Source organism: Rhamphochromis sp. 'chilingali' (assembly GCF_963969265.1).
Source record: "Rhamphochromis sp. 'chilingali' genome assembly, chromosome: 14".
Classification (NCBI taxonomy): domain Eukaryota; kingdom Metazoa; phylum Chordata; class Actinopteri; order Cichliformes; family Cichlidae; genus Rhamphochromis; species Rhamphochromis sp. 'chilingali'.
Genome location: NC_137941.1, coordinates 23,962,702 through 23,978,829, shown reverse-complemented (window position 1 = coordinate 23,978,829; position 16,128 = coordinate 23,962,702). Strand labels below are relative to the sequence as shown.

The 16,128-nt window shown below is 38.0% G+C and overlaps 1 protein-coding gene across 1 annotated transcript in view; it reads right to left on the bottom strand.

Moving 5' to 3' along the window:
• itgbl1 (integrin, beta-like 1) overlaps positions 1-16,128 on the bottom strand; it is a 53,373-nt gene that overhangs the window by 20,154 nt on the left and 17,091 nt on the right. The window contains exons 4-7 of the mRNA XM_080902528.1: positions 14,837-14,959; positions 14,313-14,453; positions 5,453-5,593; positions 4,830-4,976 (exon numbers count right to left, since the gene is read on the bottom strand). Coding sequence (XP_080758654.1) covers positions 4,830-4,976; positions 5,453-5,593; positions 14,313-14,453; positions 14,837-14,959 — 552 coding nt within the window. The remainder of the gene's footprint in view (positions 1-4,829; positions 4,977-5,452; positions 5,594-14,312; positions 14,454-14,836; positions 14,960-16,128) is intronic.

Below are 16,128 nucleotides of genomic sequence, written 5' to 3'. Positions count from 1 at the left end.
AACATAGCAATGAAACTATGCAAGCTGAATTTATCGGCTTTCATGTTTAGAGCATACTGCATGTGAGTTATTTGTACATATGGGTTCGTTCGGGGTCGTTACCTAGTCAGGTTAAAGTCTGATGTAGGCAACATTTGAAGAATTGAATTGATAGATCTGACCACTGATGCATGCAGTGTGGACATAGCAATATTTAAATATGCTTACATGCACAAACTAGTATGACTGATTATTCCATGACCACATAACTTCAATATTGGTAAGATTTTAAAATCATAATTTTGACATCAGTTTTCCGTGTTATCAAATTGCAGAGCTGAGAATATATTGTACTTACTTAAACATACTCTTACATGATTTGCTGTGATTAGCTTGAGGTCTGAACCATAAAGTAGTCTATAATCCAGCTGCTAGGTTAATTCAAGCATTCACCCTATATAAATCATGTACCTGATATGTATTAAACAGATGGCTACAGAGACAATTTTATATATGGACTTTAAATTTAAGCAAAAGGCAGGGCCACAAAATTGAACAGAATTGAGAAATGTCCCATCTACACTGTGTCTCATTCATCACATTTTCAAACAACAGCAAGTGGGCATAGGAGCCCATTGTTATGCCAAAGTGAGCACCAAAATTGTGCTGCACTGCCTGATCTGCATAAACACAACCACAGCTGTGACAATCCTTTCACCACAGAGCTGTGAAACTGACAAACATGCAGGCAAAAGTACAAAAAAAACCTCTTGGATTGCATCTACATTATCCGCTCTTTGCACCTGGAAAAATAAAAAAGCTCAAAAATGTCGATTTAAAGATTTAAATGTAAAATCAAATCCACTGCACAATATATTAAACAACGCGTGACCACAGTTAAAGAGTGCTTTCAGCATTGTCAGTCTGGTTTTCCCTCCGGTTTAAGGTCTTTTCACTAAATTTCATTTTCATTTCAGCAACAGCTGCAATGAGTCCTCCAGCACAACAGGTATAATGCATTAAGCCTAATGATGGCCCCTTATGTGCTCATCCTTTGCTCATATGTCCTATCCCGTGGTGTGAATGAAAGCATTCCATCAGCATTCAGTATGCAGCTAGATTCACTTTATGTACTAAGTTTATGATAGTCATCTAAAACCAATGTGGTAACAACTTCTTAGGGGATAAAAAAAAAATCAGTTTTGTTATACAGACAATTAACTATATTTCAAAACCTTGCAAATGACACAACATTGTAAGATTAAAAACATTTTTTTCTACTGCAGAAGGAATGTGCTATGTTAAAAAGTAGCACACACATACAGTGAATGTCTACTACAGGCCACACTAGAGAGCAGAGAAAGGAATCCCAAGAATCAGCAAAAAGATGTTGAAAGCAGGTGTTTCCGTCAGGACATACCAGAATATAAAGAATGTACTCCACAAGCGTCTTGTCTCCATCTTTCAGGAAGAAGCTCTGAAGCTGCTGTTTCAAATTTCAAGGCCTTTCCTCTCAGACTAACATCTGTACCAGCCTCATTCATCCATGCCTAAGTGATTTTCTGTGTCTGTCTCCTTCAGTTTCTCTCTTTCTCGCTCTGTATCTTCCCTCCCACCTTGCTTCCTGTCTTCCTTTTTATTGTTTACATCTTTTGACATCACAGTCATGCAATGAACACATTCTTTCCAACTGTTGTGAGTTTCTAAGCACTACATCATTGCTACAGACAGAAAGCAACTAGAAGAAAAATTTTTGTTTCCCTCGACAAGGGTTAGAGAATCTCAGCCTAGAACTGTACCGTATCTCATAGTTTCCAAATCCTAATTCTCATTTAGGTGCATGAACAGGAAACCAACAACAGTGAGATACGTTGCCAGGCTTTAAACGCTTACTGAATGGGCTGGAAACATTTTTTTTTAATGCAGTTCTGAAAGGGAAGCATTCATGAATCCCATTAATTGTTCCATTGCACTGTGTAAATTGAAGTTTCATTTTGTTGCAGCTTTTGGAGATAATTTAAAGGAAGTATAAGAGGAATTAAAGTTAATTAACTCTCTGTGCACAAGTTAATCTTTTCTGGTTCATTATGTGGTGGGGAACGTCATATGTCCTCAATCACGCCATTGGTTTGAGGCCGTCTTCCTGGCACAATATGTAATGGTGATACATTAGAAAAAGGCACAAAATGGTTCTGTTTTGCCTGCTTGTTGTTGTTGTTCAGTTGAACCTTGTGATGTTAACTTTTCTGTAATTTGTTGTCTCCATGGTAGCAACCGTGCACTCAGGTGTAATCAGCAGCTCCTTCGCCCATGGGTGAGAGTATAACATGCAGTACAAAGCACACATATCCTCCCTTTCCATTTCCAGCTGCAGAAAAGCTATACATCCCCCCCTGACTTCCCACACAGTCAAGTGAATCAATGCTTCACATTAACCCCTGACATATCTGCAGAGTCCAGAGACCAAGCAAGTTTTGTCCCTGTAGAACTGCCCACTGCCTATATTATTAGGTTCAATCAGTGTGCAACCAACAGAATAGCAAAGGCTTTACTGTACCATCTCCTGAGGTACAGACATACTGCCAGGTATTTCCCAGAAAAACACTGAACAATGGCTTACACAGCACTGTAAAGCTGATTGATTAAGGTTGCTGCATCAGTGTAAAAAGGTACAAGAGAAGACACCCAAGTGTATGCAGCAGACTACCAGACAATTTGTCTTATTAACAAATGGCTGTAGCATCCTTTAGAACAATGCAGGCTGTCAATGCAAGGACAACTGTGCATTGTGCATTGTTAACTTTGGATGATGGTAAGAACTTGTTGTTTTTTGTCGTCTGGCAATGTGCATTACATGACTGAGACTGATGATCAAAGATTTTTTGGTTTGTTTTCTTTTTCTACACCTCGCTAGAGACTTTAAATCTAAAATCAAATTTGAGATACACACTATGAATAAAATGAGAATAAAAGCTATTCGTAATTTATGGAACTATATCTTCTTTTAGGCGCACTGCTACGCTCCTGGATATCGTATCATCACACGCTGGCTGAATACTTTGCACAAAAATGTGAGAAGTTATGAATCAGGAACGGTTTGATAACTAATGAATCATTAATGAGTAGCTCCTAAATAACTGTAACTACTCAGCAGATGTTGACTAGAGAACAGAATGTGAGAGATCATGTAGATGAATCATTTGATAATTATTAGTTCATACAGTTCTTTCTGCATAAGCAGTTTCTGACTAACTCTGAACTCGTCACATGCTACAAAACATGGAGGATATGTATATGTCCTTATCAGTCTTCTTTTGTGCACCCTCTGTAATGTGTCACGGTGTGTGCTGAATAGTTTTAAGTGAGTCAAATTCAGTAGCAATGGAGCGTTTAGCGTTTTCCTCCAAATACCAAACACCTGGCAGCGTCTGAAACTGAAATATTCATTAACCTTCTAGATTTTTCGGACATCGATATCCAAACGTCTGCTGCAGTCTGACCATAAATGCCAAGCCTTTTTCTAGATCTTATTCTTACATCATCCATTTGGTATTTAAGTTTAATACCATTTATTGTAGATATGCCCAGAAGCGTTTAAGCCCACTTCTTGTAATGATTAATCAGTGCTGCTTTGCAAAAAATGACTCATTTGTTTCTCACATTGTTGACTGAAAAGCTTTCAGCTATGTAAACACCTAGTTGTTTCTTAATTAACTGTTTGTGTGTGGTCTCGTTCCATATTTTTTTACCTTTGCCTGCTCAAGCAAAAGCATGTTTCTGGAGTACAAAAAAGCTTTTTTAAAAACACTTTTCCCTCCATTTCTCAAATTCATAATATGTATATTAGAGTCCTATATGAACACACAGATTTCTGCCAAAGACAGAATAGCAGTTATTTAGATTGAGATATTTCTGTCTGCACTGTTTTGTGCGAGCTCTGCTCCCTCCTTCGAAGTGGGGGAAGAAGATAAGAATGTTACACAATTCTGTGTACCAGTCAGAATTTAGCAATATCCAAATATACACCGGTCATGCATCTGATTGTACAGTCCCTTAAACCAGATCCACGCAATCCTGGAAATGTTATATCTGATCTTTTCGCTCTTCTAGTCATGAATATTTGAAAATTGTTGAAAAATATTTTGAATGTAGGTGGCAATACACAATGTCATCACCTCTATTACACTGATCTTCCACATCTACTACATATACTATTCCCCCACTTTCCCTTACTATCTTACTATCGTCCAGCAAAGATTTGTGGATGCACGACTTTGAATAAACACAAAACACCTGGACCTTTGCTTCGTTAGCAGAACCACTGGTTCAGTAGCTGAATCTACTATTAGTATTAAGCCCCACTTTTACAGGTACCAAGAAAACAAGCTTCCTCTGTCTAGAAGCGCCACCTATGAATTACACAGTGCACTGTAATAAATCTAGACACAACCACCTGTAGTCTGAGAGTTAGTTGACATTGTTGCCAGAAAAGATTGTAACTAAATGTATATAACACATCCAGAAAAAAACCTTCACACACACACATATATATAAGTATGAGGACAAATGCACATCACAGCTCACAAACCAGATAAAAAAAACTAGCGCGTGTAAGGCTTCATTATGCTCACACATTTTAATGCATACTGCTGTATAACACAAGAGTCGAGCGATCGCTGTTAAGATAATGGCTCGGTTAGAGACGCCATCACATTTGACTGATGTCTGTAAAACGCTCATAAGGATGAATAAAGAGATGCGCAATTCTGGAAATGACCTATTTTACTCCAAGAGGTAAAAGCAGAGTGCAAGCCTGCTATGGTAACCATAGCAACAGGCAGACCAGGTACCTCGTCCGAAGCAGGGCAAATTGGACGTTCCTCTGCACTTCTTCAAACTGCTTTCCAAAGACAGGGAACAGGACAGAGGATGCTCACACTTATTCCCTGCCCACCCTTCCTTGCAGTCACACCTGCCACAGTTGCATTGGCCATGACCTGCCGAAAGCATAGAGGAAGAGTTGGTGAAAGCAGGGTTTGTGCAGAAAACTATTATAATTTAATAAATGGAAAGCTCCATAGTAGCATCTATTATACTTTGTTCATTAATTCTTTGGAGAAATCATGAAAAGGTCACATTTACCGCTCCCCAGTTTATCGTTAAGTTATATAGGAAGTTTACTGTTATGGCTGAAAAGTTGTACCAAAGCAATAAGAGTAGCATACAAAGTGCTGTTGGTGTTTGCTAAGTTAATGGGACTGCAGTTTCTTAAAGATGAAACAGAAATTAGAGTAGCTGTAACTTTGTCACCAGCCCGTCTTTGAAAAATTAGTTCAACATTTTGAAGAATAGACTTTTCTTATTATTATTTATTTAGGTTATCACACTAGCAGTCAGCAAAGCAAAGTAGACAGACTACAAAACCCTCATCATGTGTTTGAATCTGTTTTTTAACCATACAGAGCTTGCTGACCTGAGCAGAAGTCATCTGTGTAGCGGTCATATGTTGCATGACAGTTCCTCTCGTCGCACTCGCAGGTGTCTCCATGAATATCTCCCCAGTCACCAGAGGGATCAACATCATGGCAGTTACACTCTCCACACACGCAGGTCCCTAAAACACACAAACACACATCCTGTAAATTGTGTTTTCTTTCTACACTGGTCATTAATCTTTCAGATTAATCAGGCCAAAAACAGTGAGTAATGTCAAGTTCCAAATCGCTGTTTTCCATGTATGTTGGTGGGGATAGGAGCGCATACGTTTCCTCTTGCTGAAAGGCTATAACTTCCTTTTTTTCCCTTTATCTTTGTATCTGTCCATCCGTATGTCTCGCTTTTTTATTTGTTTCACGTCTGAGCAAGACCGTCAGCTGAGCAGTATCCATTGGAAATCCCATTTTCTCTTATCAGCAGTGACAGAGCATGGGGAACCCCAGGGGAGCAGGCCAGCTGGCAGGCCTGTAGGCTGTAGCTGGTGCGTGTCTGGCCCTTGGCCCTCCGCTTCGTCTCTCTCACTACCTCATAACCCTGGGGTTCTGGATTAATAGACCCATGCACTTTTATGTCTGATACAAATGTCACAGTGGAGCTTCACCAGAGCAGATTACAGCACCTGTAACGGTCATTGATCACAAATGTTTTATAATCACTAAAAATCAGGATGCCATTTGGAAATGTTCCAAATACCTGTTATTTCAGAATTTGAAATGACACATTCACTTGTATATGTTTTCAATGTATTCAGCTTTTGACATCCTGTGGTTGGTTTACTTCCAATATAATCTCTACTGGAAAGACTGTGTAAACCAAACGGATAAAGGGAGGGATCATCTTGTGATTGCTGTCAGTCAATTTAATCATAGAGTATGAGCGCGAGATGAAGGTTACTCATGAACAAAATGCAGGAGAGAGGAATAACATGTCACAATCTCACACAAAACACTTCAAATCTTTACATCTGTACACGATGATGAAATCAAATCGCGCCTCAGTGTAATCGTCAGACTTGATCCATTGCCTATAATCTCCAGGAATTATCTTCACAGTGCTTTTTGGATTAATTCAGAGCGAAATTGTTGCATGTCACATAGGGACAGGACTTGAGAATTGTCCCCATAAAATTGACAATTTATATTTGCATTTAAAGTTACAAAATATGATTCATTAAACCTGTTTGTGGTTGTTACAGTAAAAAATGTAACTTTTTCTACTCGAATTTTATGTTTTTTTGTCTGATTATAGATCAATTGTGTTAACACAGTATGTCAAAATGAAAACATAACTGTAAATTCAGACACGTCAGGTTGTGCTGAAAAGAATGATACCACACAAGGCAAAGTAAATAGTTTTTAAAGTTGAAATGTAGAGGAAACATCGAAAGTAGTTAAAAATGGCCAATTATACCCTAGACCAGCGGTCCCCAACCTTTTTTGCGCCACAGACCGGTTTATGCTCGACAATATTTTCACGGACCAGCCTTTAAGGTGTCGTGGATAAATACAACAAAATAAAACTAGTACCGGTACTGAAAAAAAGAAGATTTATTCATAACACACGTGAAAAGACCCAGGAAAACCGAATTAACGATAAAAACGATAACAAAATAACGCTGAAAACCGATAAAACCCTCAAAACCATACATTTCACACCTGAGCCTCAACTCTCGCGGCCCGGTACCAAACGACTTACGGACCGGTACCGATCCGAGGCCCGGGGATTGGGCATTAAATCAGCATTAAAGCGAATAATCGCTTTAATGCTGATTATTCGCTTTAATGCTGATTTTATCTGTTGTCACGCTCTGTTTTGTAATTTTAACTTATTTTATGTATTTTATGACTATTGTTCCTTTTATTAATTGTGTTTTTTGTAAGGTGACCTTGGGTTTCTGAAAGGCGCCCTCAAATAAAATGTATTATTATTATTATTATTATTATTATTTCTTGGCCCAGTCTTGACGTTTCAGCTTGTGTGTCTTGTTCAGTGGTGGTCGTCTTTCAGCCTTTCTTACCTTGGCCATGTCTCTGAGTATTGCACACCTTGTGCTTTTGGGCACTCCAGTGATGTTGCAGCTCTGAAATATGGCCAAACTGGTGGCAAGTGGCATCTTGGCAGCTGCACGCTTGACTTTTCTCAGTTCATGGGCAGTTATTTGCGCCTTGGGTTTTCCACACGCTTCTTGCGACCCTGTTGACTATTTTGAATGAAACGCTTGATTGTTTGATGATCACGCTTCAGAAGCTTTGCAATTTTGAGACTGCTGCATCCCTCTGCAAGATATCTCACTATTTTTTACTTTTCTGAGCCTGTCAAGTCCTTCTTTTGACCCATTTTGCCAAAGGAAAGGAAGTTGCCTAATAATTATGCACACCTGATATAGGGTGTTGATGTCATTAGACCACACCCCTTCTCATTACAGAGATGCACATCACCTAATATGCTTAATTGGTAGTAGGCTTTCGAGCCTATACAGCTTGGAGTAAGACAACATGCATGAAGAGGATGATGTGGACAAAATACTCATTTGCCTAATAATTCTGCACTCCCTGTATAAAGTATAAAGTATACTTGAAATGTACCCATATATAGTGCTGTTATTTCCACGTCTGTTAAAGTAAACCTTAAGTAAACCAGGTTGGAGTAGCTTTCAAGGACATAATCTTTTATTTTAAATGACATTTCTAAGACTCTGGATTTATAGTAGTTTAAAGTCATAAGCAATTTGATGAAAATGTGACAAATTTGCTGGTAATGTATAGTAATTCAAATCTTTAACATCATATTAACATCCTGTGCCATTTGTTAATATATGTTGAAGTATGGCTAAAGAAATTAAAGCAAGATAATAGAATAACAGGCTGAAGAAAGGAGTTGATAAGAAGTCTCATTGAGATTAAAAATCTCTTTTTCAAGAGAGATCAGGACAAGAGGGCCCCTGTTACGTGCTACTGCTGTTTCATTAGCGCAGTGGCTGCTCCACTACAAGTCAGTTGTTCATGCTATGTCAGTTGTGCACTAGACCATAATTTTGCAGCTCTGTGATGAGACTCTGTCCATGTAGCCTACCATTTCAGCCTACCACTTAGCCAGCCCTCAGCCAGTTCACTGTAATTAATTTTTGAGAGACTTACTGAAATCCCACAGGATCACTTGAGCTAGGTTAGTGAAGCTGTTTTGCTGACTGCTTGTCCTCCAAGCAATGAGTTTGAACTCATGACTCACGACAACGACTGCAATCAACTTGTAGTAACATCTGACAGATGATCAGAGGAAACAGGGTAAACCTGAGCTCAATTATGAGTGTCACTGAAAAGGCTATGAAAACTTGCGTACATTGCGTTAATTAAATTGCATGAAATTAAATGAACGAATTTCAAGCAATCTTTGTTCACTTTGTCATTATCAAGGACTGTGTAGAATTTTTTTAAGGTGAAAAATGAATGTAATACATTTTGGAATAAAGCTGTAACAGGACCAAATGTGGAACTAGTGAAGCAATGTGAATATTTTCAGAATGCCATGTAAGCTGTTTGTCATTTTCAGATATTATTTACTAATAGGATTGGTACTAAATGATAAAGATTCCTTTCATGGCACAAGCATTCGGGGAGAAAAAATAGACTGGAAGACATTACCGAAAACATCGAAGAAGAACAGAACAAAAACAAATGTATAAATTGTTTGATTGCTTGTAGCACAGAGTGTTTGTTTCCCTCTTTATAATGCAGCAAACAGACAGGAAATGAATTTGACCCCATTTAGAATGTTTGCTTCCTGTTCCCTAGCAACACACTTCTACTGAAATAGATATTATCAGAGCCCTCGAATAGTGAGAGCCTCATCAGCCGGGGTTCAGAATACAGGATCATCATGTAGTTCATGTAGACTTTAGATAGTTCCCAGAGTACCTTGCAGAGATCTTTCTTTGGTAATTAGTAGTCAAAATGCATTGAGCTACAGTAGTTCTTATACCACAGTAAAGTGTTTTATAGTTAATCTTTGTATATATGTTTTTATGTAAAAAATCGTTTTTCTTATTTTGGCATAAGGATACGTGTCTATGCTTATGAAACACATCGCTCCTTTAACAGTTTAACGATTAAATATTCAAATGCAAAACAAATATATTGACCACTTTCTGTGTGAGACACAAACCATCCTGCATGCAGATAAATCTGCTATGAAATTAGATTTACAACAGATTTCAGATTTCAGGCATGTTTTAACAGGCATTGTAAGATACTTCTTATTTTAGGAGGCTTAAGTGGTATTAATACATATTTGTGTGTTTAACATAAACATAGGGCTGCTCGATTATGGCAAAAATGATAATCACAATTATTTTCACTGAAATTGAGATCTCGATTATTTGACGATATTTATTTAACCCTTTAAGACCTACTATAGAACCAAGTCCACCAGAGCTTATATATTTTTTTTTACATGTTGTAGTGCCATTTTTGGGAGCATTTCAAGTTGCTATACATCAATACAACTGTTATAGCCCATATTTTAATAATATGTATGCATTAAGTCCATAGTAATTACATTAATTACAAAAAAGTGCAATAAACTACAAAAAAATTGAAAATCATTTTTGTTTTTTTTACATATATTTCTACTTGGAGAAATTTAAGAGGTTTATCCCTCAAAACTTTAAATACAAAAAAGTTGCAAAAAATAGTTTCCCACCACAGGAAATTTATTTTGAGCGTCTTCATAGTTTTATTTTGGAGATACAGCAATTTTTATATACTGCAGGAAAAACAAAAAACAATCCTATGATGCAAATTTGCAAAGAAAACAGCAGGTGCATCAAAATAAACTATTTCCAGCAGTGCAATTCGAGTTCTAAGCATCACAGAAACTATTCAGAAAAGTCAAACATGACCAGTATAGGCTTTTAAGGCCTACAAGTAAAGAACTACATTTTCCGCGAAAATGACATTACTTCCGGTTTCAGATAGGAAATGGCGGACATGCGATAGTTTGCGTTTCGTTTTCATTGTGGGAAGTGTTACGAACAGCTGATCTGATCGGCAAAGCTGTTTCTGGAATATTATGTTTTTGTTCCTGCAAGCGCTTTTTATGCAATTTTTGCAAAGCTTTATGTGGAAGGAAACCGTGACCGAGGACAAGCTGATGGCATAAGATGTAAGTACAACTCCTCTGGTTTCATATGCAAAACTAATTATTGTGCTAGCTTTAGAGCTGGGCGATAGAACGATAACGATATGTATCGCGATATAACTTTTACTCGATAGAGAAATTAAGCTATCGCGATAGACCTCGCCGCTCTTGTCCTCAAAAAAAAAAAAAAAAAAAAAAAAGGTCAGCCAATCCAAATTAAGTAGCGCAGAGCCGAACCAATCACAGCCGCAGCGTCACGTCGCGTGACTTGTTACATACAGCACAAGTGCCAAGCCGCACGTGTGTTTGTTTGGGAAGCAGCCAGCGGGTAATGGAGGAAATGAGTGTGCTGACTAGAAAAATCAACCGAGCGTGACCGAAGAGAAAACAGATGATGGTTCCAATGCCGGAGAGATTGTCGAACGGAAGAGCCATAGAAGTTCCGTAGTGTGAAGGTATTTCGGCTATTTCAAGTCTGACAAAAAATAGAGTAGCCGCACTGTAAATGTGCCGAAAGCAAGTCTGGAAATACAATAAACTGGTGCATGCGGCACACTGTGCGCCACGTTATTGTTTCGGTGAAATGAATTTCTACAATACTGTTACTGTTAATTCTACTCTCTGCAGTGTTTAAATGCTTACATATACACACAGTTACTGTCCCTCCACACATACGACTCGGTTCTGCTTCTATGCCCCAGCTTTGTTTACTTTTTCCCACCGAGGCTTCTAGACTTCTGATTGGCCAACATTTCGGTACGGTTAGGAATCTAGCGCCACCTGCTGCTTTGGCATGTTCATAGCAGCGTTTTCCTTCATTTCTGCCTTTATGTGTGGACGGGATTATTTTTTAAAACGTAAACGGAAAATCTCCGTTTTCAAAAATATCCGTGTACGTGTGGACGTAGCCTCAGTCTCTGACTGGAAGCGCTAATTCGTCATTCGGCTTTTGTCAGACTAAAGTAACTGTTAAAACTGTTTGAAAAGCTCAGCTATACAACAAGGAGAGGTTGAGAATTTCCTTTTAGTTCTCAGTTTATTTGATATTGACAAAAGTTAGTCAGTTTTGTCTGTTCTTCTGTAAAACAAACTAAGATTTATTTTTAGAATTAATATTTTGTTTCTAAGTGGAATTGACAATTTAGTCTGTTTTGTTTGTTCTATTTTGAAACTTAAACGCTTTAGCGGCTGCCTTTTGTATAGTTTGCAATATTTGCCTTTATTTATCTGAAAAAGTCTCATGTTCCTTAAGTACATCTACCCTGTTGAACTTATTATGGGAAATAAATATTTAAATAAAAACAAGCTGCTGATTATTTCACATTTTACTTTTGAGCAACAGCACATTTAAATCTTACAAATATAGTTATTTGGCTTATATCGTGATAGATATCGTTATCGCCTGAAATGAAAAAAACATATCGTGATATGAAAAAATCTCATATCGCCCAGCTCTAGCTAGCTTACGCAGTTCCGGTTCTACAGGGATTTAAAGGGTTAACAATAACAATGTATTGGATAATGACTTTAAAAAATAATATAAAATAGTGTGCAAATACTGATAACAGTGCAAATGTTTGCAATATAAAAAATAAATGAAAAATGTAAACATCTATGTTTAGTGAACTTTGCAGTGTTGCTCTGTGGTGCAGCTATGACACCATAGCAAAGTTTACACACTATGTCTAATTGAGCCCAGTTCTGACTCCGCGAACCCATAATGTTTCCACACCACTGAAGTTTTTTTTACCTCTCTTTTCAACCAATGGCAGTCACTCTCCTCTCGAAATAACTTCTGCTTAGCTTTCCGAGCTTCCCTCGGGTCCTCTTAATTGTTGTGACGCGTGTTCGAGATGCAGAGAAGTGCGCTCGATTTGCCACACGGAGCAGCGCGAGAGTAAAGCATGAGGGAGGGGCTAATAATCGGCTCAGTCATTTGCAATGATCGTTGAAAGCCCAGATCGTAATCGTGATTAAAATTCGATTAATTGAGCAGCCCTACATAAACACACATTTCAGTTTTTTGGTTGGTTTAATTTAAAAAAAACAATCTTAGATTATATGGATTGAAACAACAATGACAAATAAATGTAATGTAAAGCAATGATATTCAAGCACTACATTTAAACTTTTTCTGACAGTTACCACACCATGGTGAGCACATGTTTGCTTTATTAAAAATAAGAAAAAAGTCAAGCTTGAAACACTCAAGGAAATGAGTCTCCCAGTCAGGGTGCTGTCTCACTGTGTGACAGTCTTCAGGCTGAATTGTACTGTGGTTCTACTGCTGAGAGATAGATTGAAGAGAGAAAAAGACAAAATGTTGAACAAGCCTCTAAGTGCATTAGGAGAAAACATTTTTCATAGCTGGCATTTTATTTTAAACTCACCTTGTGTTTTCAGTCTCATTTTAGTCCCTCTGCTCTTTTCATCAACTGAGCTGTAATATAATACAGACAGTAACAGTTAAAAAGACCATAAAACTTATGAAACAATATTTACGAGACTTCTCAAATCTGTTCTCTGCCTCTTCATAGCAATATATCACAAAAATAGCTGTTTCGCTGATTGTTGTACAATTACTGTTTTACCATAGTAGGTTATACCCACAGTGGATATATTTATTTAATTAGACCAAACCGCTGTGTGTTACAGTATAATGTTATATTTAGCTAGAAAACTCACACTTTGAAGTCTTTAAAAAAAAAATCATAATGTCGATTGAAACAACATCCTGGTTTCTGGTTAATATTACATGCTTGCTAGCTTAATCTGGCATCATTTAACATGTTAAAAATTGGATAATAATGATAATAACATGGTTTATTGGTCGATGTAATTTGATTTATGCATGCCAGAAACATAGTCTTGTTTTTTTAAGTATCTTACCTTTAAAAATGAATTCCAAACTTCTACGCTGCTATTTCTGATGACGCGATAGGCACATGTTGCAAATTGAATTAGTGGTAGATCTAAATTCTTTAAGCCCCTATAAAATGATCAGTGGGGCTATTCAGGTCTTACAGAAATGTTTAACATCCAGACATCCATGAAAAAAGATCCACAAGGTTTAGTGGAGTAAAGTTACAAGAACGTTAGCTTGCAAGTTTCTATTCGAAGATGATATACCTGAAATACCTGCTTTAGGTATTTCTAAAAAACAACATTGTACAGCTCTGCTATAGCGATGGACAGCAGAGTAAATAGCTGAGACATTTGTGGGGCTAGTGAAATTGCTGACATATAATTATTATTATGTGCCACCTGGTGGTGAGCTACAGAGCTATAATTAGGCTACTAGAAATTCTTCAAAGTTCATCTTGAGGGTTCCTGATAGACAAAGAAAAATATCATCAAATAATCATCAACTAAAACACAAAATGCGGGTGTCTTTTGAGTTTTTTTCCCTTCTGACTTTAAGTTTTCTGACTTCTGATTTTTGTTTCTGCACTTTGAGAATAAAGACAGAATTCTGTCCTTGGTGCATGATCTGAAAATGTAACCAGCATAATACTCTTCAGTCCAGCATTTTGTGGCTTTCTAATCAGCGACAGCAAACATATGTGTATGTTTATATTTCTTATGTATAACTGTGTACATGACCTGTGTATATTATGATAATACTTTCATTTCAAATTTGTGATTACAGTTTAATAAATATAAAAAACAAAAATCAAACACGATGTTCCAGGTAAACAGACCTCTGTTGCTGCAGATTTTGCCATCTGGAGATGTGCATCTCTGCCTGCTTTCCCATGGGCTCATGTCACACTGGAACTCACATTTGTCTCCATGCCAACCAGCAGCACAGTAACAGTTTCCACAGTAACATTGGCCATGCCCTGGAAGCAGATCACAGAGGAACAGCTGATGAGATTTCCTCCAAAATGTATTTTGACAAATGGTGATTACTGTCCTGGTGATTAAGTCATATTTTTGGTAATCCAAACTCTACTTTTTCCTTTAAAAAAAAAAGAAGTGAGTATTAAATTAAAAAAAAGAAAGCAGCATATGTAAGTTGTAATTGTATATAGTTAATGCATGAGTTTTTTTAAGGAAACCAAATGAGCAAAGGCAATGCATTTCTATTCTTTTATCACAGTAAAACACAATATGTGTTACAGTAGTTGGGTTTTTTTGTACCAAATCCAGCATTGGTTATACAAAGATGCATTCTATGTTTAGGGGGAGAGTAAAGGGCTGTGTCAGCAAATGCAGGGCACACCTCCGCAAATCTCTCCAGTTTCCTCATCCAGGCACTCGCTGTCATCACACTCACAGAAACGTCCTGTTACCATGCCTCTGTTGTCTTCATTGTCACACATGCAGCTACCGCAGTGGCAGGTTCCTATGGGAAACACAAACTTTAGACACAGTTTGTTGGAAAATGTCAGATTTCAATAAAGAGCAATTCAACACCTAGAATCTAGCGCTGTTAACTGGAAGCACTGTCTGTACATCAATAGTTCTAAATTGTTGTCTGACTGTGTGTGCGTGCAGTAACTCGCACCGTTCCCTTTTGTAATTATGTGCTAAAGAAGCAGAAGGCTAGACAGGCACATGCTGTGAATACATTTGCATTTCTATACAGGCCACATACGGTACAATACACACTCACACATATACATTCACTACACCAACAAACATGAACGCATCACAGACACATAAACATACAGTGGGGCAAAAAAGTATTTAGTCAGCCACCTATTGTGCAAGTTCCCCCACCTAAAATGATGACAGAGGTCAGTAATTTGCACCAGAGGTACACTTCAACTGTGAGAGACAGAATGTGAAAAAAAATCCATGAATCCACATGGTAGGATTTGTAAAGAATTTATTCGTAAATCAGGGTGGAAAATAAGTATTTGGTCAACAACAAAAATACAACTCAGTACTTTGTAACATAACCTTTGTTGGCAATAACAGAGGTCAAACGTTTACTATAGGTCTTTACCAGGTTTGCACACACAGTAGCTGGTATTTTGGCCCATTCCTCCATGCAGATCTTCTCGAGAGCAGTGATGTTTTGGGGCTGTCGCCGAGCAACACGGACTTTCAACTCCCGCCACAGATTTTCTATGGGGTTGAGGTCTGGAGACTGGCTAGGCCACTCCAGGACTTTCAAATGCTTCTTACGGAGCCACTCCTTTGTTGCCCGGGCGGTGTGTTTTGGATCATTGTCATGTTGGAAGACCCAGCCTCGTTTCATCTTCAAAGTTCTCACTGATGGAAGGAGGTTTTGGCTCAAAATCTCACGATACATGGCCCCATTCATTCTGTCCTTAACACGGATCAGTCGTCCTGTCCCCTTGGCAGAAAAACAGCCCCATAGCATGATGTTTCCACCCCCATGCTTCACAGTAGGTATGGTGTTCTTGGGATGCAACTCAGTATCTTCTTCCTCCAAACACGACGAGTTGAGTTTATACCAAAAAGTTCTACTTTGGTTTCATCTGACCACATGACATTCTCCCAATCCTCTGCTGTATCATCCATGTGCTCTCTGGCAAACTTCAG